Source organism: Phocoena sinus, chromosome 13 (assembly GCF_008692025.1).
Source record: "Phocoena sinus isolate mPhoSin1 chromosome 13, mPhoSin1.pri, whole genome shotgun sequence".
In the NCBI taxonomy this organism is placed as follows: Eukaryota; Metazoa; Chordata; class Mammalia; order Artiodactyla; family Phocoenidae; genus Phocoena; species Phocoena sinus.
In genome coordinates, this window is record NC_045775.1 from 22,011,785 (window position 1) to 22,036,312 (window position 24,528).

The 24,528-nt window shown below is 40.2% G+C and overlaps 1 protein-coding gene across 9 annotated transcripts in view; it reads left to right on the top strand.

Moving 5' to 3' along the window:
• Positions 1 to 24,528, top strand: part of BABAM2 (BRISC and BRCA1 A complex member 2) — a 451,346-nt gene that overhangs the window by 218,967 nt on the left and 207,851 nt on the right. For all 9 annotated transcript variants that reach the window (XR_004352840.1, XM_032652850.1, XM_032652849.1 and 6 more), the window contains one exon: positions 12,173 to 12,282. Coding sequence is in view for 8 of the 9 variants with exons in the window: in XM_032652850.1 (XP_032508741.1) it covers positions 12,173 to 12,282 (110 nt within the window). In the remaining variant the exon portion in view is untranslated. The remainder of the gene's footprint in view (positions 1 to 12,172; positions 12,283 to 24,528) is intronic.

A 24,528-nucleotide genomic window follows, 5' to 3' on the forward strand; every position in this document is an offset into this window, starting at 1 on the left:
TGTCAGTTCTCTAAGCCGGTGCTTCTCAAACTTTAATGTTCTACAGATCATCTAAGCATTTGTCAAGTATCCCACAGGTGAAGCTGGTGCTGTTAGTCTGATTCGCAAGGCTCCATCCACACAGGCTTCATTCAGCTGCCGGCTGTTCACAAATGTAATGCCACGTCTGCATTTGGGGTCTGTTACTGGGCCCCTGTCTCTACACATTTTGAACTAGATAGTCTGGAGTAAGGAAGTGGTAGGACTGTCGTCACTGAAAAACGTCCAGAGCTTACTGTTTAATGTCATGCAGGCTGGGAAAGTCAGAGCTTCCTTTCGCTGCCTTCTACCACCTCTAGAAGCTTTGCTTGTTTCCTCTTAGGATGCCCATTACTCTCCTGCTTTATCTCCTCTCTTATAAAAGTCTAATGCCAGGAAGGAGTCTGATGAATTCACTCTCAATACATAGAAAAAACTGATGCATTTTCAGCCTTACCTTTTAAGGATTAATCATGTCCTATCTTATCGGATCTCTTATTGAAGAAGCAAAAAAGAACATTTCTCATCTTCATGTGTTTACATCTGCCTCTTTAAGTTGGGAGATGGATTCTTGCAATTCTTTTTTTCCTTATTGTTTCCATCAAAATGTCTCGCCCATGGTAGGTAAATCATAAATGAGTATTGACTTAGCGATAGCACATGGTGTGTTGTTTGGAAGTTGATGAGAAATGGCAAAAAGATTGCTCTTGCCTTTTTGTCTTATAGGGTTTGCTCTCTCAGTCAAGTGTTTGAACTTGAATTTTCCTCTTATTCTAGGGGATGACCTGAACCCAAGGGATAATGGCTCATTCTGCCCCAAATTACACCTACTGATTTATATTGGAAAGTCAAGTTAATAAGGTACATAGACCTCTGCTGTTTCTGCTAGGGATGTCTGCTTGTGGAACCCATTTTTGGATCAGCAGTTTACTGGAAAGCATATGTGGTCATTCTTTCATACACATATTCATACGTTTGTTCATCAAATACTTATTGGGTACCTATTTTTGTAGTAGGCACCATTCTAGGCAGTGGGAGCACGGCAATGAATGAAACACTGCCCTTTAAGGAACTCAACCAGATACATGATAAGAGCACATATCTAAGTAACTTTAAAATGCAGATGAAACAATAAAATGTTACCATATGAAGGGTGTAGCTAAATACCTGTAGGATTTCAGAGGAGAAACCATTACCTCAGAGGGCGGGATCAGGAAGTCTTGTGAGAGGATATGGCATCTGAGTGGCACTTTAAAGAACAGATAGAATTGGGAGGTTTGGGGAAGAAGGCATTTAGGATTGAGTGGCAGGATGGAGTTCGGACAGCTGCTGCAGTTAGGGTGTGTCAGCGGCAGAGTGGGAAAATGAGGTTGGAAGGATACCTTGGAGGGGCTGGAATGCCAGGCCACTGTAGAGCCAGGGTGCACTTTTGAATCTGAGAGAAATGCAGTATTTACTTCTCAGAGCTCATTTTCTGCTCTGGAATCATTCCTCCACCCAGTTCCAGAGGGATATGGCTCTAAGCCTCTAGTTCTTTTCAGAGCTCCTATCTGCCCTTTAGGTTCTGCAGATAACATCAGTATGCAAATCAAAAGATCTCTGATGACTTCAAGGAGAGAGTGTCTAGAAGGCTCCATTCTCTGTTTTAACACCTGTGGCTTGTGATTGTCGCCAGTTAATGAGGGTGCGGTACCAGGTGGCTGAAACAGCGTGGAAGTAACCAGTTGCCTAGTTGCCATGGGCACCAGACTGAGCCAAATGATTCGCTGGGTGGGTAGGTGCAAAGGTATTATGCACTTCTAGGGTGCCGTTCCCTTCTGTCCTCACACACACAACCACCCAGGAAGAATCTCTAAACCCCATAACTCAAAGCTACCTAGCATGGAAAGGATAGGGTGGAGTAGAAAGAATAGCATGGTAATGGAAATGATGTCAGACCAAGAGTCGGGGAGGAAGGAGTAAGAGAAATGAAACTTAACATTTACCAGGCACATTCTTCATGCCTGGTTCTGTGCTTGGCTACTTTCGTATACATTTGCCAAAGCCTTGCAAACCTGTTGCTTTCCATAATGCCCACATTTAGCATGTCATATGGAAAAAACATAAAAACATGCAAACTCTTAGCAAAATTTTTTATTTCTGTAGCTAAAAGGTCACCATTTCTATGCAGTTGTTAAATTGTATGATGAACTTGCAAAACGTTGTATGTGTTCAAACGACTTGCTGCTGCGGCTTGTCCGCCTCTAGCGTTGGCACCTCCAATACCTTTTCATTCACTGGGTGAGGTTTAGGGTGGCTGTAGAGCGGGCAGTGCAGGCTGTTCCATCCAAGGCCCGGGATGGCTTACTGTGCTGTTTCAGGTCCACCAGGACGAGAAGCAGTAAGTGCAGGAAAATAGCCTAGCTGCAGCCGGAGCCCGGTGCTGCGGCCGATGCTCTAGCAAAGCTTTCTTCTGGCACGTGTGGAGGCGTGCCGCTCTCCTCTGTCCTAAAAGCCCCTTCTAGGCTCTGATTAGGGCCTGGCACTCCACAGCATGTAACAAGTATTCAGATAACTCAGGAACAAAAGTCTCTTCTTAGCACTTAGTTCTGTAAATTTCAATTTGCCATGGTTATCATCTATATTAGTTAGTTTAACAATTTACAAGAGAAAATGCTGGTTATAAGTGAAGGGAAACCACTTCAAACCAGCATAAAGCACGTAGGGCGATTTATTGGCTTTCCAAAGCTGGGAGAAGGTTGAAAAGCCAAACAACAGTAGGGGCAGGACGCAGCCGGACGAAGCACCACGGGAACTCGGTGCGAGTGCTGCCCAGGACTCTCTTCTCTCTCAGCTCTGCGTCTCTAGGGTGCAGGCTTTCTTCTCTCACCCTACAGCCTGGCCTCTTCCATGAATGGGAAATATGGCTACTGACAGTTTCTTTTGCCTGTGCAAAAGGACTGGACTCTTCCGGGACCCATCAGCTGTTCTCAGGAGGTTGGAACTGGCATCTCTGCCATGAGCTGTAAGGATCGGGGCTTACAGGTGGGGACTAGAAGAGAGAGGGGCTTCCCAGGAGAAGAGAAGGTGTCAGGCAGGTAGCGTCACAGATAGCCACTGTATCAGCTACCCTTTCAAATGTCTTTTTCTATCCCTTACAAAGAGCTATATGAACTACTTACATAAAAGCTTTATCTACCTTTTCCTTAAGTTATGGAACCATACTGGGGATGTGGTAAATGGTGTCGTATTTGTTCCATATGCGCTTAAAGAAAACTCACTATTGTTTTAACTTGTTTTGTTGGGCTCCTGGATGACAGTCTGGCACAAGGTTTGTATCTGTAGGTGTGCATAAAATCACAACTCAGATGCCTGAGGATGTGGTTTAGTTTGATTCGTAAAACACTTACAAAAACTGATGCTTATATAAATAAGCTTAGCTTCCTATCAGACTCATTAAGAACCCATTGTTAGGGTAATAGGGGAAACCCCACACTCCAGATTCTTTCTCTAGAAACATTGGTGAGTAGAGAAGGTGGTGGAAGCCAGGAAACATCCTGTGCTTCCAGTGAGGACCCTGGCTGTCCTGCAACCCCCGCCATCACAACCTCTAACCCTCTGGAGAGAAGGCTCCATTTTACACAGCTTGTAGTCAATGCTTTGATTATTCAAAGAAAGTTGGTGGTTCTCAAGGCTATGTCTGTTAGGTATAATAACGGTTGGGACAGTAGTTGACCAATGAAATCTTGATCATCATTATTTTAAAAGAGCCAGGAATTTTTTTCCCCAAACTTGTTTGCACAACATGTGTTTCAATTTAGTTTTATAAACAGAAGCTATAACCAACATATTAAGGTTAAGTACAGCTTCACAAGCAGATTCCTGCATAAATGAGAGCAGTGAAATGGTTTTTGTTTATGAAACTAATAAGCAAGATATATATATAAAAAAAAAACCCAACCCCATACTGTATCGTGACATCTCATAGTAATGAACTCGAGATGTCACTTTTAGAAAACACGGTAGGTGACAGCAGCTCTTTCCTGGTATCCTGGACTCCCCTTCTAAGAGCTGGCTGTTTCAAGAACATCGTAGTTACCCTTTCCCGACCCGACAATCAGCTCTTCTTATTTCCACTGAGTACAGTTAGTTAATCATAGAGTGTGCCTAATCGTACAGAAGTGAAGGAAGATTGATGTTACGGCTTAGAACTCCACAACCCTCATCAGTGTTCTTGGGGAAGCCATCCTCTTTCCTTCACTGAGTCTGTGTGAAGATGTCAAACAAATACATTTTATTTGGCATGGTGACCTTTATAGCTTTTAGTCTTCATACTCTTAAAATTTTAAATTTCTTGCTCCACCGTTTCTAAAAGTAAACATTAAAACACATAAAGCATATACTCCTCAATTAGTTTTGAATACCCATTGGTGCAGGCAAGATAGTCTATTTGGGGTAAAAAGGGAATAAGAAATGGCTGCTTAAGTTGCTCATGGTCGTTTGGAGCACACAGGATTTAGACACTAAATGGAGGACAAGTACGTGGTTAGTAAATCTCTGCTATCTTTTCTGCATGTGGGTTTCCAAGTTTTTTATATCTTTCTTTGAGCACTGATACTGAGTCTTTTCTTTGTGCCCAACAGCATGCCAGTGGGTATAGCATCGTGGCTAAGAGTCCAGGTTCTGAGTCAGCATACATGGGTTCAAAATTCATTTTCACCATTTAATCACTTTCAAGCCTCAGTTTCTTCATCTGCAAATGTACAATAATAGTACCTACCTTATAAGGCTGTTATGGCAATTGTATGAGATAATGCATAGAAAGCACTAAGGAAAGTGACTGTGGAATAAACACTGAATAAATGTCAGCTGTTGTTATTAGACATGATAGGAAGTAGGAGATCTCTACCCTGCCCTCAAGAAATTCACAGTCTGTTTGGAATTTAAAATATACACTGCTTAAACAGCATGGGGAATTCATGAGGCAACATGTAAAAGCTACCAAGGGGAGACATAGATCACACTGCAGTTGAAAGGAATCTTAATGGAGCAAGTGAATTTACAATCAGGGTTAAAGAAATTAAAGTCACTGGGACTTCCCTGGCGGTCCAGTGGTTAAGACGTCACCTTCCAATGCAGGGGGTGTGGGTTCGATCCCTGGTCGGGGAGCTAAGATCCCACATGCCTCACGGCCAAAAAACCAAAACATAAAACAGAAGCAGTATTGTAACAAATTCAATAAAGCCTTTAAAAAATGGACCACACTTAAAAAACATCTTTAAAAAGAAAAATGAAATTAAAGTCACACCAATTAAGAAAAGGAGAGAAAGAGCATTTTTAAATTGTGGTTTATTTTTTAATTGAAATATAGTTGATGTACAATATTTTGTTACCTTCAAGTGTACTACATAGTGACTTGACATCTGCATACATTATGAAATGATCACTACAATATTATTGACCATATTCCTTATTCTGTATCTTATATCCCTGTGGCTTATTTATTTTATAACTGGAGGTTTGTACCCCTTAATCCCCTTCACCTATTCTGCCCTTCCCAACCCCCTCAAGAGAAAGAGCTTTTTGATAAGGGAAATGGCAAGTGCAAAAGTGTTAGTCAAGATCTAGTAAAATACATGGGGAGTGGCCCAGTTTGTCTGGACTAAGCAGAGGGAATCTTTTTACTCCCATTTCTATTTGGAGAAACCAAATCAGACCTAACTCTCTTAAAGGCTACCTTCACAAGATATATCAATATATCAAAGTAGGTTTTAGGCAAGAACTCAGTATGTGGTGAGATAAGCAGTAACTAGGCCTTCAGAACCCCAACCCCAGTGCAGCAACCCCTGCTGCATGGAAAGAAGGGGCCCAGGGCAAAAGGGCCCGACAGGACGCGACGCCCATTGATTCCTTACTCTTGTATCCATTTTGCTTTCCGACTACACTGCCTTTCCTTGCACTTGTATATTTCCCAGCACTTTGATGAAGAGGAAATGACCTGATATCAAAAAAAATGACCAGTGTCTTTATTGGACAGAGACCCCTTAGCAGTGAGACCAAGGTCTTCTGTCAGGTACATCGTTGTCCTCGTTCTTGCGTATTTCTTTTGCTTAGATTTAATTCAGTTCCCTAGCATGTTCATTGTCATGTCTTAATGCTAGTAGAATACAAATTCAGATTTTGACGGGGACTGCTTATGCTGATATATAGCACTGTGAGTCAAGAGGACTTTTCACCCTAAATCTCCTGTCGCAAGTAATGAGAGGCCACTGCTGAGTCTCCATAAGCCGTCTTGGAACACTCTCTTGAAACTTCCATTCCCTCCTCACTCCTTGCCCCCTTCCCCTGCTTTCATTTTTCTCCGTAATATTTGTGACATATTATCTATTTTCCTTACTTTGTTAAATGTTTGTTAAATGAACGGTAGCATCATGAGAGTCTTATTCTCTTACTTGAAAAAACCTGACTTTGAAAAATCTAAATTTATGTAATTTGATGACGAATCTGTAATATCAAAATACTGGGCCTCCAAAGTACAAACCTCACTTAGTTACTATTTTAAAATAAGGTTCTGTTTTGGGGATTTTTAATTTGCTTACGTCTTTTCAAAAGCTCATAGCTTTTGTATAATGAGGTGCTTACTCAGACCTAGTTTTTTCGCCCTAGGAATCATGATTAATCCTGGGTCTTGTTTAATATCATTTTAAATGTAACTCTAAATGGTTCTTACTCTATTTTTGACAGACAGTATAATAGCTTCCTTACAGTCTTTATGTCCACAAACTGGTTTTGCTAGTAATGGTTATAGCTTTGTTGTAAGCCTTTTCGAATTGAGAAATACAGTGGCTTTTTTAGTCTTCCTATGTAACATGTGGTTTGTAATATATATTGTCCAGCTAATGTCTATCACCGATTAGTTAATTGATAGTTTGTTCCTGTATTGACACTCAACATATAGGGGCTTGTTTAATGGCTGCTTTCCTCACTTGGAAAATTAGCATATCAGAAAGGTTACAACATAATGATAAATTGTACTTGTGTTTGCTTTCATTTCCAAGGCTAATTGTTGTCTTTTCTACACCCTTTGGATATTTGCAATGAGCGGCGATTGAGAATAGGTGTATAGATAAACCATTATGACCTAAGCAGAATGTTAACTTTTATTAGTCGATATATCCTTTGCTTACCTATGGTTCAGCTTTGAGTTTTCTTTGATAAAATCTTAAGTAGTCATAGATTTAAGGAACTAAAGAGATAAATATTGAGAATCTTTCTAGCAAAAAGCATTTTCTGTTTTACTCCGTTATTTCCTCATTCTTACAGTCATTCCTGCATTAATTCAGGTTTTTTTCAACCAATTTGCTATATATTTACTATGTTCCAGACACAGGGATACAAAAATGAACAGGAAAAACTCCCAGCCTGCAAGGAACTCACCATCTAGTGACTATTCACTGCAAGCCGTAGGAACCTCTTTGTGCTACAGCCAAGTGCCGAGCCAAATCCATAGTTAGTTTTCAGCAAAATATCATGGCCATTATTGCCTCACCCTATGTATATCAGTGCCTGACATGCTTTTATAAAGGTAGGAGTCAGTATTTTTTTTTTTTTTTTAGCTTCAGCAGATTCGGCGTCTTTCCCCCATTTTAGCTTGTTGCAGTTTCAAATGGCGCAGATAGAAAGCCCTGAAAATGTATACTTATACATTTTTAAATGTCCCCTACTACACTGTAACCACCCCCTGTTTTCTAAATGCTGCCATTAGTGGTTACAATAATCATCTGTAATGTTAGCTTCTAAGGGCCATGGTACAAGAGCTTCTTTTATAATTTCCCAGATGGAAAGGAACACATGTACAATCCTGTTAGAGTTGCAGAAACTGGAAACAGCTCTGTGTGGATTTGTATTTTTGGAACTCTTTGGGCTTATTTAAGCTCTCAAAGTCAAACTTACGTATCCATTAGGAATCAAATACCAACTCGGGGAAAACTCACGTGCCACACCAAGGGGAATAAATCATATTAAAGTAGTTCGTAAAGGAACTCCTGGAAACAACTATTTTCATATTCAGAGTAATGTTTTGTGTACTTTTTGCAGGATGCCAGATAATAAACGTTGATTATATAAACCAGGGTCATTCCGGTTGTTTGGAGGACTGTCTCTGAGCATTTCTGTTCTTTGCTTAAATAGTAGTGAAATGAGAAGTTAAAAAGCAGGAAAGGGAAATAATTATAAATTATCCATAGGCATATAGAATGAAGCTGTTAATTAAAAGGGTTTTTAGTGGACCCAAGTTTTGCAGTGTTTATTTTGTTTTTACAGAGTTTTGTGACTTGAGGTCAGAGCCTTGACCTTTAACAAGGAACCTTAGTCATTGGAGAAAAGTATCTGAAAGTCAATTCAATGTTAGTTCTTTTTTTATTGTCTCTCTTAAGATGACCAGCCTAACTCTAAAGGGGGACTACTTCTACACTTAGATTATAAAATGAATTTGTCCCGGGACTTTCCTGATGGCACAGTGGTTAAGAATCCACCTGCCAATGCAGGGGACACCGGTTCAAGCCCTGATCCGGGAAGATCCCACATGCCGTGGAGCAGCTAAGCCCGTGAGCCACAACTGCTGAGCCTGCACTCTAGAGCCCGCAAGCCACAACTACTGAGCCTGTGCACCACAACTACTGAATCCTGCGTGCTCTAGGGCCTGTGCTCTGCAACGAGAGAAGCCACCGCAGTAAGAAGCCCACGCACTGCAATGAAGAGTGGCCCCCTCTCGCTCTAGCTAGAGAAAGCCCACACACAGCAACGAAGACCCAATGCAGACAAAAATAAGTAAAGTAAACACATTTATAAAAAAATAATAAAATAAAATGAATTTGTCCCTCTGAATGTGAATTTTTTCAAGCTTAGCTTCAACCTTATTTTAGATATTTTATGAGTTTTAGAGTCATAATTACATAGTTTCTATTTGTTGAGACTATAAGTATTTTAAAAATTTTCCATCCTTACTTTGCAGAAAGGAATATTCAAGGTTGGACTCTTTATCATCTATAAAAGAGCAAAAAGTGATAGATAAACTCAGACTCCCAATCTTGGCTTTCCTTTTAAAACCACTAGTTCTAGGGACCTTGGTGTATCTGAGGGGGGGGGGTGTGTGTGCGGGGGGAGGACAGGAGCAAGGAGCCAGTACTTAGTTTCCAGACATCACTGGTGACAGCAACTTTTGTAAAGCAGGTTGCTGAAAATCACTAGGAGTGGAGAAAAACGGTTAGGAATTAACATTAAATTGTTTATTGATTTATCCTTTCAGCAGACGTTGAGTGGTTTCTGTGTTCCAGGCACTGTACTAAAATCATCCTTGTACGTACTTCCTGTGTCATACCACCTAAAAATATGTTCCAGATATACATGTGTATTGCAAATCTACATGTAAAAATAAAATTGTAACAATGTTAGATGAAAAACTAGGAAAATGGTTAAACAACCCCTGAGTTATTAACCAGATTTAACTCTATAGAAATCTAAATTTTCTTCTGATGTCAGAAGAGCCCCTAGACAAAGTCAGAAGTCAAAAAGAGAAAATATGTATAATACACGTGATAGACAAGGGTTAGTAAATCTAATACACAGCAATAACAAAAAAGTCTAAGAACCTTTAAGCAAAATGGGTAAAGGATTTGTTGGGAAAATTTACAGGAGAAATGTAAATGACCAGTAAACAAGTGAAAAAAATTGCCCAGCTTCATTCATTGAGTCTAAATTGAGATACCATTTTCCAGCTATCAGATGGCCAACATTAAATTAAAGAGTGACAACAGCCAGTGTTATCCAGTGACTCAGGATGAACAGAAAGAGGCTCTCTCTCATACTGATGCAAACTCATGGGTCCAAATGTGAACTGCTGCAAAATTTTTAGAAAAACAATCTATTAAACTCTATTAAAATGTAAAATATTTATAACCTTTGACCCAACAGCTGAGTTTTAGTTATCTCCTAAGAAATATGAATCCCACTAGTAAAGGGTATATATACAAGGATATTTATTGTAGCACGATCAAGTAGCTAAGAACTACAAACAACCTGACTGTCTGTTGCTAGGAGAATGGTTAAATAAAAAATAAATCCATGCCGTGGAATATGATGTGGCTATTTAGAAAGCAGTTGGTAGAGTCCTGTGTATAATATGACTCCATTAGGGAAAACAAGACACAGGGTTAAAGAGTTATTTATATGCAAGTGTGTGTGTGTGTTTTTATGATCATAGAAAAAGCTGTTTAAGGCCATATACACGGTTACTATTGGTTACCTTGAAAAGTGAGGGTGGAAATGCTTTTTCTTTTAAAAACTTCTGTATCATTTGACTAGTTACAACAAGGCTAAATTTTGTAATGTAAAACGAAAAATCAGTTGAGAAGTTATAAAAGAGAGAAAGAAAAGGGAAGGGTAAGTGGCCAAGAGACAGAAGAAGACCAGGAGAGTATAGTTTCTTAGAAGCAAGAAAGAGAATTTCCCGAGGAGAGAGATTTCCATGTCAAATACTGTTTAGAGATCAAGTAAGGTAAGGACCGAGAGGCATTTGCTGTGTTTAGTGGGAAGAAGTAGGGTCAGAAGGCTACTCTAGTGGGCTAAGGGGAGGCTAAGAGGAGGGGAGGGAGTGAAGCAGGGAGTGTGGACCACTCTTTCAGTAGTCTGTGCAGGGGAGGAGAGAGAGAACCCAGGGAACTAGCTAGAGACCAGCATGATTCGTTTCTTTCTTTTTAAAATTTTTATATTTTAAGATGGGAGAGACTTCCAGTCCTTGTCCCTGTGTATACTTAACACACTTGTGCATCCTATAGACACAATAGAAGGCAGAGCAAGGACACTGAAGTTGCTAGAGGTGAGCAGGTGAGCATGATGTCCAGCTTCCTAGGATGCAGGAGAAACAGGGCTGAGGTTAGTTTTAGATCAAAGGAAGGACTTCATATCTGAGATTCTCACAGCTCACGGGCAGTGATTCTTAAAGTCTGGGTTGGGACCCTCCTAGGATGGCTGCTGAGCCCTCCTGAGGACCTGTGAACTGATTCGGAAATGTGGGTCAGTTCTTACCGGTCCTTCGGGGTGAAAGATGTGCAATGCTATTAAGTTTTTTAAAAAACCTACATTTGACTTGGAGCCACTATCAACCAGAAATAAATTATTAAGGGTTTTTAGAATTTGCTATTCACAAATTGAAATCAACATGCAACGAGAATTTATTCTAATTTGGTATTTTCTTCTGGCACTCTGGCAAATACTCAGGGCTTGGCAGCAATCATAAAGCACATGCACATAGTTGTAAATCCCACAATTTTAATTCAGGACAATTCAGTGTATCATCCGTGTTGGTTTGGGTTGGTTATGACATTCGATTGTTGCTATTCCTGCTTTTTAATTATAAATTACAGTAAGTTTAGCTTTATCATTATCAGTCTAGTTTATTGTGGGTTGTTTGGTTAACCTCTCAGTGTTTCTTGATACATATTTGGATCAACAATGTTTTTGTCATAATATTCTTATAACTAGCCTTTTAAGATACGTATGTCTTGTGGTTCACATATGAATCATCCATAATCATTTTGCTAAAGCAGATATATACATTAACACCCTGCCATTTGCATGTACAGTGGAATACTTCATAGTGATATGCTTCTTGGTAATGTTTGCCATTTAAATAACTTCTATTATCAAGGTAGATATAATAAAATTACTGGGTATTTTAAGATTTTGTTGTTGTCTAGTGATATAAATCACGTTTATAATGCATTTTCATCCCAGAAAAAGTAAATTTTAAGCTATTTGTATGTATTATGTAAATTATAAGCCATTATATATCTTGCTAGCAGCATGATTACTGTAATTTGTTAACTATGTTTTTGTCTAATGCTTTGTTATCACCAGATTCACTTTTCCCCTCTTGGAATGTGGGAACAAGTGAAATTGGTGGCAGGCTTTTTCTCACTGTGGTAGGCTTTGGTCAGAAAGTTTGAAAGCTATCACTCTAAAAGAGTGACTAGGTAGGTGGCAAAGGATGTGTGGCGTCTTGAATCCAGGTAACTCACACCTCTGGTCTCACTGCTAGTGGGCTGTAAGCTGGTCACCAGAAAGATGTCATGAGAGAAGGAACTGACGGCATTGTGTTTTTCACCAACTGTTTAAGGATGTGAATGAAGACCCTGGAGAAGATGTGGCCCTCCTTTCTGTCAGTTTTGAGGACACTGAAGCCACTCAGGTGTATCCTAAGCTGTACTTGTCACCCCGAATTGAACAGTAAGTATCCGTGTCATTTATGTTATGTAGCCTGATGCTTCTCCTTGTTAATCAGACATGCTTGCTACTTCTTTTGCCACTCTTAAACTCTTAAAATGACTTCCCTTTATTGACCTTTGTTTTCTTAAAAATGAATTCTATTCAAAGTTTAGATTTCAGAGTAAATGCAGTTAGTATTTGCAACTGTGATCTTTGGATGAGACTTAGTTGTGCAGTTTGTGATGTGAATACTGTGCCTGGTAGACTGGATTCACAATTGTGACTCCTTCCAAATGCCCCTGAGTATGTATGGTTACCCGAAAGAGGACTGCTGAACAACATCCTGTGCAATTTCTTGTGTATTTGTAATGCTTACAGTTGTTTGCAAAAATGTAACCAGTATCCTGACAGTATTAACTTATTCAGATTAGTGAAGGGAATAGAATAAGCAGATAGCTTAAAACGATGACATGTTCGAATTATTTTTCTGTGTTGAAATAGTTCTATATAACTTTACACAACATTCAGGCTACATGGTACAAGTAGTTTATTTTATTTTATTTTTTTAACATCTTTATTGGAGTATAATTGCTTTAGAATTATGTTGTGTTAGTTTCTGCTGTATAACAAAGTGAATCAGCTATATGTATACATATATCCCCATATTCCCTCCCTCTTGTGTCTCCCTCCCACCCTCCCTATCCCACCCCTCTAGGTGGTCACAAAGCACCGAGCTGATCTCCCTGTGCTATGCGGCTGCTTCCCACTAGCTATCTGTTTTGCATTTGATAGTGTATATATGTCAATGCCACTCTCTCACTTCGTCCCAGCTTACCCTTCCCCCTCCCTGTGTCCTCAGGTCCATTGTCTCCATCTGCATCTTTGTTCCTGTCCTGCTCCTAGGTTCTTCAGAACCTTTTTTTTGGGGGGGGGGGGATTGCATATATATGTGTTAGCATACGGTGTTTGTTTTTCCCTTTCTGACTTACTTCACTTAGTATGACAGACTCTAGGTCCATCCACCTCACTACAAATAACTCAATTTCGTTTCTTTTTATGACTGAGTAATATTGCATTGTATATATGTGCCACATCTTTATCCGTTCATCTGTCGGTGGACACTTAGGTTGCTTCCATGTCTTGGCTACTGTAAATAGAGCTGCAATGAACATTGTGGTACATGACTCTTTTTGAATTATCGTTTTCTCAGGGTATATGCCCAGTAGTGGGATTGCTGGGTCGTATGGTAGTTCTGTTTTTAGTTTCTTAAGGAACCTCCATACTGTTCTCCATAGTGGCTGGACCAATTTACATTCCCACCAACAGTGCAAGAGGGTTCCCTCTTCTCCACACCCTCTCCAGCATTTATTGTTTCTAGATTTTTTGATGCTGGCCATTCTGGCTGGTGTGAGGTGATACCTCATTGTAGTTTTGATTTGCATTTCTCTAATGATTAGTGATGTTGAGCATCCTTTCATGTGTTTGCTGGCAATCTGTATATCTTCCTTGAAGAAATGTCTATTTAGGTCTTCTGCCCATTTTTGGATTGGGTTGTTTGTTTTTTTGATATTGAGCTGCATGAGCTGCTTGTATATTATGGAAATTAATCCTTTGTCAGTTGCTTCGTTTGCAAATATTTTCTCCCATTCTGAGGGTTTTGTTTTCATCTTGTTTATGGCTTCTTTTGCTGTGCAAAAACTTTTAAGTTTCATTAGGTCCCATTTGTTTTTATTTCCATTTCTCTAGGAGGTGGGTCAAAAAGGATCGTGTAGTGATTTATGTCATAGAGTGTTCTGCCTATGTTTTCCTCTAAGAGTTTTATAGTGTCTGGCCTTACGTTTAGGTCTTTAATGCATTTTGAGTTTTTTTTGTGTATGGTGTTACGGACTGTTCTAATTTCATTCTTTTACATGTACCTGTCCAGTTTTCCCAGCACCACTTATTGAAGAGGCTGTCTCTTCTCCATTGTATATTCTTACCTCCTTCATCAAAGATAAGGTGACCATATGTGTGTGGGTTTAACTCTGGACTTTCTATCCTGTTCCATTGATCTGTGTTTCTGTTTTTGTGCCAGTACCATACGGTCTTGAGCACTGTAGCTTTGTAGTATAGTCTGAAGTCAGGGAGCCTGATTGCTCCAGCTCCGTTTTTCTTTCTCAAGATTGCTTTGCCTATTTGGGGTCTTTTGTGTTTCCATACAAATCTTGCAATGTTTTGTTCTAGTTCTGTGAAAAATGCCATTGACAGTTTGATAGAGATTGCATTGAATCAGTAGATTGCTTTGGGTAGTGTAGTCATTCTCACAGTGTTGATTCCTCCAATCCAAGAACATGGTATATCTCTCCATCTGTTTGTATTATGTTTTATTTCTTTCATCAGTGTCTTATAGTTTTCTGCATACAGGTCTTCTGTCTCCTTAGGTACGTTTAATTCCTAGGTATTTTATTCTTTTTGTTGCAATGGTAAGTGGGAGTGTTTCCTTAATTTCTCTTTCAGATTTTTCATCATTAATGTATAGGAATGCAAGAGATTTCTGTGCATTAATTTTCTATCCTGCTACTTTACCAAAAGCATTGATTAGCTCTAGCAGTTTTCTGGTAGCATCTTTAGGATTCTCTCTGTATAGTATCATGTCATCTGCAAACAGTGACAGTTTTACTTCTTCTTTTCCGACTTGGATTCCTTTTATTTCTTTTTCTTCTCTGATTGCTGTGGCTAAAACTTCCAAAACTATGTTGAATAATAGTGGTGAGAGTGGGCAACCTTGTCTTGTTCCTGATCTTAGTGGAAATTGTTTCAGTTTTTCACTATTGAGACGATGTTGGCTGTGGGTTTGTCATATATAGCCTTAATTATGTTGAGGTAAGTTCCCTCTATGCCTAATTTCAGGAGGGCTTTTATCATAAATGGGTGTTGCATTATCATATGGTTTTTATCCTTCAATTTGTTAATATGCTGATCACATTGATTGATTTGCCTATATTGAAGAATCATTGCATTCCTGGGATAAACCCCACTTGATCATGGTGTATGATCCTTTTAATGTGCTGTTGGATTCTGTTTGCTAGTATTTTGTTGAGGATTTTTGCATCTACGTTCATCAGTGATATTGGCCTGCAGTTTTCTTTTTTTGTGACATTTTGTCTGGTTTGGGTATCAGGGTGATGGTGGCCAGGTAGAATGAGTTTGGGAGTGTTCCTCCCTCTGCTATATTTTGGAAGAGTTTGAGAAGGATAGGTGTTCGTTCTTCTCCAAATGTTTGATAGAATTCACCTGTGAAGCCATCTGGTCCTGGGCTTTTGTTGGTTGGAAGATTTTTAATCACAGTGTCAATTTCAATGCTTGCGATTGGTCATTTCATATTTTCTGTTTCTTCCTGGTTCAGTCTTGGAAGGTTGTGCTTTTCTAAGAATTTGTCCATTTCTTCCAGGTTGTCCAGTTTATTGGCGTATAGCTGCTTGTAGTAATCTCTCATGATCCTTTGTATTTCTGCAGTGTCAGTTGTTACTTCTCCTTTTTCACTTCTCATTCTGTTGATTTGAGTCTTCTCCCTTTTTTTCTTGATGAGTCTGGCTAATGTTTTGTCAATTTTGTTTATCTTCTCAAAGAACCAGCGTTCAGTTTTACTGATCTTTGCTATCGTTTCCTTCATTTCTTTTTCATTTATTTCTGATCTGTTCTTTATGATTTCTTTCCTTCTGCTAACTTTGGGGTTTTTTTGTTCTTCTTCCTCTACTTGCTTTAGGTGTAGGGTTGAGTTTTTGGAGATTTTTCTTGTGTCTTGAGGTAGGATTGTATTGCTCTACACTTTCCTCTTAGAACTGCTTTCGCTGCATCCCATAGGTTTTGGGTCATCATGTTTTCATTGTCATTTGTTTCTAGGTATTTTTTGATTTGCTCTTTGATTTCTTCAGTGATCTCTTGGTTATTTAGTAGTGTACTGTTTAGCCTCCATGTGTTTGTATTTTTTACAGTTTTTTTCCTGTAATTGATATTTAGTCTCATAGTGTTGTGGTAAGAAAAGATACTTGATACGATTTCAATTTTTAAAAATTTACCAAGGCTTTATTTGTGACCTAGGATATGGTCTATTCTGGCAAATGTTCCATGAGCACTTGAGAAGCAAGTGTATTCTGTTTTTTTTTGGTTGGAATGTCCTGTCAATATCAATTAAGTCCATCTTGTTTAATATATCATTTAAAGCTTGTGTTTCCTTATTTTCATTTCGGATGATCAGTCCATTGGTGAAAGTGGGGTGTTAAAATCCCCTACTATTATTGTGTTACTGTCGATTTCCCCTTTTATGACTGTTATCATTTGCCTTATGTATTGAGGTGCCCTATGTTGGGTGCATAAATATTTACTATTTTTATATCTTCTTCTTGGATTGATCCCTTGATCATTATGTAGTGTCCTTCTTTGTCTCTTGTAATAGTCTTTATTTTAAAGTCTATTTTGGCTGATATGAGAGTTGCTACTCCAGCTTTCTTTTGATTTCCATTTACATGGAATATCTTTTTCCATCCCCTCCCTTTCAGTCTGTATGTGTCCCTAGGTCTGAAGTGGGTCTCCTGTGGACAGCATATATACGGGTCTTGTTTTTGTATCCATTAAGCCAGTTTGTGTCTTTTGGTGGGAGCATTTAATCCATTTACATTTAAGGTAATTATTGATATGTATGTTATTATTTCCATTTTCTTAATTTTTTGGGGTTTATTATTGTAGGTCTTTCCCTTCTCTTGTGTTTCCTGCCTAGAGAAGTTCCTTTAGCATTTGTTGTAAAGCTGGTCTGGTGGTGCTGAATTCTCTTCACTTTTGCTTGTCTGTAAAGGTTTTAATTTCTCTGTCTAATCTGAATGAGATCCTTGCTGGGTAGAGTCATCTTGGTTGTAGGTTTTTTCCTTTCATCACTTTCAATAGGTCCTGCTACTCCCTTCTGGCTTGCAGAGTTCCTGCTGAAAGATCAGCTGTTAACCTTATGGGGATTCCCTTGTATGTTAATTGTTGCTTTTCCCTTGCTGCTTTTAATATTTTTTCTTTGCATTTAATTTTTGATAGTTTGATTAATATGTGTCTTGGCATGTTTCTCCTTGGATTTATCCTGTATGGGACTCTCTGCACTTCTGTACTTGATTGACTATTTCCTTTCCCATATTAGGGAAGTCTTCAACTATAATCTCTTCAAATACTTTCTCAGTCCCTCTCTTTTTCTCTTCTTCTTCTTCTGGAACCCCTATAATTCAACTTTTGGTGCGTTTCATGTTGTCCCAGAGGTCTCTGAGACTGTCCTCAATTCTTTTCATTCTATTTTCTTTATTTTGCTATGTGGTAGTTATTTCCACTGTTTTATCTTCCTGGTCACTTATCCTTTCTTTGCCTCAGTTATTCTGCTATTGATTCCTTCTAGAGAAATTTTAATTTCATTTGTTTTGTTGTTCATCATTGTTTGTTTGCTCTTTAGTTCTTCTTGGTCCTTTTTAAACGTTTCTTGTAATTTCTCCATTCTATTTCCAAGATTCTCAATCATCTTTACTCTCATTACTCTGAATATTTTTTCAGGTAGACTGCCTATTTCCTCTTCATTTGTTTGGTCTGGTGGGTGTTTACTTTGCTTCTTCATCTGCTGCGTGTTTCTCTGTCTTCTCATTTTGCTTAACTTACTGTGTTTAGGGTCTTCTTTTCACAGGCTGCAGGTTCGTAGTTCCTGTTGTTTTGGTGTCTGCCCCCAGTGGGTGAGGTTGTGTCAGTGGCTTGTATAGGCTTTCTGGTGGAGGGGACTGGTGCCTGTGTTCTGGTGGATGAGGCTGGATCTTGTCTTTCTGGTGGGCAGGACTGCGTCTGGTAGTGTGTTTTGGGGCATTTGTGAACGTATTATGATTTTAGGCAGCCTCTCTGCTAATGGGTGGGGTTGTATTCCTGTCTTTCTAGTTGTTTGGCATGGGGTGACCAGCACTGGAGCTTGTTGGTCGTTGAGTGGCGCTGGTTCTTAGTGTTGAGACGGAGGTCTCTGTGAGAGTTCTCGCTGATTGATACTACATGCGGCCGGGAGGTCTCTGGTGGCCCAATGTCCTCAACTCGGCTCTCCCACCTCAGAGTCTCAGGCCTGACACCCAGCCGGAGTGCCAAGACCCTGTCTGTCACATGGCTGAGAAGAAAAGGGAGGAAAAAAAGAAAGAAAGAAAAATAAATAAATAAAATTTAAAAAATCATTAAAATAAAAAATAAATACTTTTACAAAATTTTTTTAATTAAAAAAATTTTTTTAAGTAAGAAAAAAAGGGAAGAGAGCAACCAAACCAATAAACAAATCCACCAATGATAACAAGTGCTAAGAACTATACTGAGATAAACATAAGAATCAGAAGCTAGTCAGTTGCACACAGCAAACCCCAAGTCTACAGTTGCTCCCAAAGTTCACCTCCTCAATTTTGGGATGATTTGTTGTCTATTCAGGTATTCTACAGATGCAGGGTACGTCCAGCTGATTGTGGAGATTTAATCCCCTGCTTCTGAGGCTGCTGGGAGAAATTTCCCTTTCTCTTCTTTGTTTGCACAGCTCCTGGGGTTCAGCCTTGGATATGGCCCCGCCTCTGCATGTAGGTCACCCTCTGGCATCTGTTCTTCGCCCAGACAGGAAGGGGTTAAGGGGCGGCTGAATAGGGGACTCTGGCTCACTCAGGCCGGGGGGAGGGAGGGGTACGGAATGCGGGGCGAGTCTGTGGGCAGAGGCCAGTGTGACGTTGCACCAGCCTGAGGCGCGCCGTGTGTTCTCCCGGGGAAGTTGTCCCTGGATCATGGGACCCTGGCAGTGGCGGGCTGCACAGGCTCCTGGGAGGGGAAGTGTGGATAGTGACCTGTGCTTGCACACAGGATTCTTGGTGGCTGCAGCAGCAGCCTTAGCGTTTCATGCCCGTCTCTGGTGTCCACACTGATAGACACGGCTCACGCCCGTCGCTGCAGCTCGTTTAGGCGGTGCTTGGAATCCCCTCACCTCGCGCACCCTGAAACAATGGTCTCTTGCCTCTTAGGTAGTTCCAAACTTTTTCCCAGACTCCCTCCCGCTAGCTGTGGCGCACCAGCCCCCTTCAGGCTGTGTTCACACAGCCAACCCCAGTTCTCTCCCTGGGATCTGGCCTCTGAAGCCCGAGCCTCGGCTCCCAGCCCCCTCCCACCCCGGCGGGTGAGCAGACAAGCCTCTGGGGCTGGTGAGTGCTGGTCGGCACCGCTCCTCCATGCGGGAATCTCTCTGCTTTGCCCTCCGCACGCCTGTTGCTGCACTTGCCTCTGTGGCTCCGAAGCTCCCCCACTCTGCCACCCGCAGTCTCCGCCCGCGAAGGACCTTCCTAGTGTGTGGAAACCTTTCTTCCTTCACAGCTCCCTCCCAGAGGGGCAGGTCCTGTCCCTATGCTTTTGTCTCTGATTTTTCTGTTTTCTTTTGCCCTCCCCAGCTATGTGGGGAGTTTCTTGCCTTTGGGAGGTGTGAGGTCTTCTGCCAGCGTTCATTCGGTGTTCTGTAGGAGCTGTTCCACATGTAGGTGTATTTTTGATCTATTTGTGGGGAGGAAGGTGATCTCCATGTCTTAGTCCTCTGCCATCTTGCAGGCCCTGTGGTACAAGTAGTTTAATATCACGTTTGTGTTTTAACTCAATAACTTTATTCATCAGTAATGAATCTTATAAGGACTAGCCTCGCAATGTGCTTATTGTTGGCTAAAATGCTTTACTAGCTTATTCTACTTCAAAGGAAGTTGAGGTTCATCGAAAATGGATTGTAAGCAGATTTGGTTGGGAACTTTTGACAGGACAGATTTTTCATCAGCAGAGAGAGTTTTTACAGACCAATTGAAATGTATTATTAAAATTCTCTGTAAGTCATTTAGTCAGGGTTGACTGATTTCTGTCTGAGATGTGGTCACCATCCACATTCATGTACTAAGCTATTTTCACCCCCTCTGTCCTTAGTTGCTTTAATTTATGAATCATGGACATACCGTCTTACACACTGATAAAAGACATGACTGTTTATCCTCAAATATGGAAGATTATGAGCATTAATAACCCACAGGCATTCTCTCCTCTATTTATATACATGACAGCACCTAGAACAGGATCTTACAGCAACAGGCGCTCAATGAATGTTTTCATTTATAACTGAAAATACTGACCCACAGTAGTAAGAGGCCAAAGGGTGTTGAAGGCAGTACAGTGAAGTGGTAACAGGTAAGGGTTCCAGGGTTAAGCATATCTGGTTTAAACCTGGGTTCTGTCACTTAGCAGCTGGCAAAATAGGTAACATCTCTGAACTTGTTTCCTCATCCGTAAAATAGGGGTAATAATACCTATTTCATAGTGTTGTTTTGAGCATTCTACTAAATACTGTTCATAAAGCATTAACTGCAGTGCCTGGCACTATAGCAAGTAGTAGGTATTCATGTCATTATCACTGATATAGTTTACAGGAGAAGAGTGAGGGACTGAGTGAGTGGGTTAGTGGTTAGTAGGACAAGTCGGGGCAGAAAAGGAGAGGATGAGTAAACAAGTGAGTGAATACTAGTTCTGGAGTAGCCACTCAGTACATACATAATGAGCGGAATTAAGAAGGTATTTTGGTGATGACAAAAAAGAGTTATCAATAAAGCATCCCAAGATGTGGGTAATAAGAATGTATCAGTTAAGCTGCAGCCAAGAATTTGCCAGCTCAGAAGAGCAATGTTGCCAGCATCCACACTACTTTTCTTTGAAGTGATTGCACCTACTTTGCAAGTGAACTTGCTAATAAAATATTTCTCACTCTAAAAGTCAAAGATATGAGGGGGAAAATTCTTGGTGAAGGGAATATTTTAAAAGCGATTTCCTATTTCTAAAATCTAACTTTCTACATTTACCCCCCTCTTTTTATGTTAAGAACTGGCCACAGCTTAATTTTCCAGGTCAGTTTCCAGTCATTTCCCCTTCTGTAGCCTGTGCTTCACTTGACGTTTTCTTAATTCGCATGTACTCTCTTGCCTCCATGCCTTTGCTAAAGCTGTTACCTCCATGTAAAATCCCTTCTCTAATGCCCTCTTTGCATTGAAATATTATACATTTTCTAAGGCCTTAATCAAATGCCATCTACCACCCATTTTCCCTGAGCACAATTATTCTAGCCTTCCCCTGAGTTCTTATAACACTGAATTTATATCACTCTTATACTCTGCCCACCATAGATTTAGTTAGTGGTGTGCGTTTTTTTTTTTCCTCTTTTAACTATGAAGCAACTCAAGGGCAAGGGACACGTCTTTTCATTCCTTTAATGCTTTTACGAATGCAGTACACAGTAAATAATAGCAAATAATAGTCAATAATTGTCAGTGTTCTAGGTCAGTAAGTAATTCTCACAAGAAAGTGTGAAGATGCTGCACTAAGAAGTTGTACAGTTTTCCTGGTTGATACAAGTTCACTTAGTAGAGCTGCACTTGTAATACCGAAGAAAAACGAACAAAAGTTATGCCCTTCAGTAGAAGTTGTAAAAATGAGGTTTTAGAGGAAGGTTAAAATGGAAAGTGGCCAAATTGTGGTATGACCTTCTGAGGGCTTACATAGTTGCTAAAGTTATTAATATCTTTGGTTAACTCTTGCAGAGTTCAGAGCATAGAAAAGAAGTAATGTCATTTCATTAAGGCCAGGGTCATAGGATAGACTCTAGGAACTGAGTGAAGAGAGGTTGGTACTATCTTTGATATTGTGTTAAGCTCTCATTTGTTTTCTGTGTTTCGTGCTATCCTGTCAACTTTTAACTATCGAGGCATTGATTATAGAGTCAGACTTGGAGAGTTCTTTCAGGAGTCATGGGAAAAGCATCCCATGTGGGCCCGCCCGAAGCTGATGCCAGAAGCTTGCCCTAGCTGAGGCTTGTACTCTTTTCGGCTTCTGCTGTGGCTCTTTCTAGGAAGTTCCAAGTCCCATGCAGTGTATTTGACAGGCAGAGGCCCAGGAGACCAATAGCCTGATCCACGTTAGGTAAAAATTGTCAAGAAAAGACTCTCCATGGGCGTGGAAGGATATCTTGAGCTTGGGAGATACCCCATATCAGTCTGGCTGATATATCTTGGCCCCGGCTTGTCTGTGCAGTAGGCAAGTGCTCACGTTAACTAGTCTCAGACATAGGAGGAGGCTACTTTGGGGTCTTGTCATCAGATGTAAGGAAGGGGATCCTTTACTGTACCCTAAAGATTTCTAGGGACATGGATACCAACTACCCCCAAATTAGAGACTGCCACAAAAGGGAACATCTGTCAGAGACATTGGGTAGAAAACTCCCAAGTGTATTATAATTTATGAGGCTCTGCGATGCAATCTGACTTCAGAAGTCTGTCCTGGAATTTTTGTCTGGTGTTTCTGGCAGCGCTGGAAAGCATGACTGACTGGTCGCCTTTATAGTGTTTAGATGTGTGTTGTTTCCTGGTCTCCCACTGTGTGCGTACATGGCTTGCAAAGTAAATGCTGCTGAGAACTTTGTGTTCTTCTCCAACAAGGGACATTTATGAAATGCACATATTTCAGGGTCCATACATTTGTTTTCCAAGGAACCAAAACCAGTCAGTTGAATTAGACACAAAGGACTGTTCATTAAATTAAAAAAAGTTAGTGGTAAAGTATGCAAAAAAAGCTAGTGGTAAGTTATGAAAATTAAATTTTGGTTGAATAATAGGAGTGGGGGGGGGAACTAGATTCCAAACCAGTTGGCTTTTTTTCCTGGCATAAAAGCTGGAATCGTAGGATAACGTCATCAGAGCTGGCACTAAACCTGCTCTACCTTCCCCTCCTCCCCAGACTGCTGGCAGTTCTGGCGGTGACACTGGAGGTTAAATGGGCAGCAGAGAATGCACAGTTCTCTTCCCCAAAAGGTGTGGGCCCTTTCCTTGGCTTGAGCTGGTTTGTGGGAGTAGTTTGAAGAAAACCAACTCGTCACTCCCTGTGCTGTTCCCACTCGGTGCATAAAAAGAGGACTTCAGCCCCTGAGGCGCACCAGGTGGCATCTTTCACAAGTACAGAATTTGTTTTTAGAACTTTGTGTTGTTGAGTTCCAGCCCCGCCTTGGAAATAAATACTCAAAGCTTACCAGCCCACAGACACCATTAGTGAGGCCTGTGCGCCTGCAAATATCCATGCATTCATTCTTTCAGGCAAAAAAATGCAGTGAAAAGTGACCAAGTGTAAGGCCCTTTGCTAGATGCTTCAAAATGAGATATGGCTTATGCCTTTAGTTTGCTTATAGTCAGTAAGGGAGGTAAGAACAAATATGACACGTTCCAACTCGTATATAGAAAAAGCACGATTAGATTTGGCATTAGAAGCCCTCTGTTCCTCCACTTGCGAGCTGGCAGTCTTGCTCAAGATACTTAACCTTTTTGAGCCTCATTTCATCTTCTGTAAAGGGGGATAAATCTTAGGCTTCAGTTTCATCCACTCCAAGGTGGGATATATATGAAAGTACCTACTGTAGTGTGTGACTCATGGTTGATGTTCTTGAGCTGTATAAACACCTAAGAAAAGACATTAACTACTGAAAGACTTCAAGGGAAGATGAGGAGATCACATTTCCAATCAATTTGTGAGGAGGGGACTTTGGAAAACTTTGGAAGTGTGGCACTTCCAATGCAGTGTGGCTTTCCTAGAGATTAAATATGTAATACTGTAACAATAAAAGTGTATTTGTTTTGTGCTTTGAAATGTTCAAATTGCTTTAAGATTTAGCATCCCATCTGATCTTCATGATAATATTCCTAGCATGAGGTTTTTTTTTTAATTGAAGTATAGTTGATTTACAATGTTGTGTTAATTTCTGCTGTACAGCAAAGTGACTCAGTTATACATATATATACATTCTTTTTATATTATTTTCCATTATGGTTTATCATAGGATATTGAATATAGTTTCCTGTGCTATACAGTAGGTCCTTGTTGTTTATCCATTCTGTATATAAAAGCTCACATCTGCTAACCCCCAACATCCCACTCCATCCCTCCCCCAACCCCCTCACCCTTGGCAACCACAAGTCTGTTCTCTATGTCCGTGAGTCTGTTTCTGTTTTGTAGATAGGTTCATTTGTGTCATACTCTAGATTCCACATATAAGTGATATCATATGGTATTTGTCTTTCTCCTTCTGACTTACTTCACTTAGTATGATCATCTCTAGGTCCATCCATGTTGCTGCAAATGGCCTTATTTCATTCCTTTTTATGGCTGAGTAATATTCCATTGTATATATGTATGACAATTTCT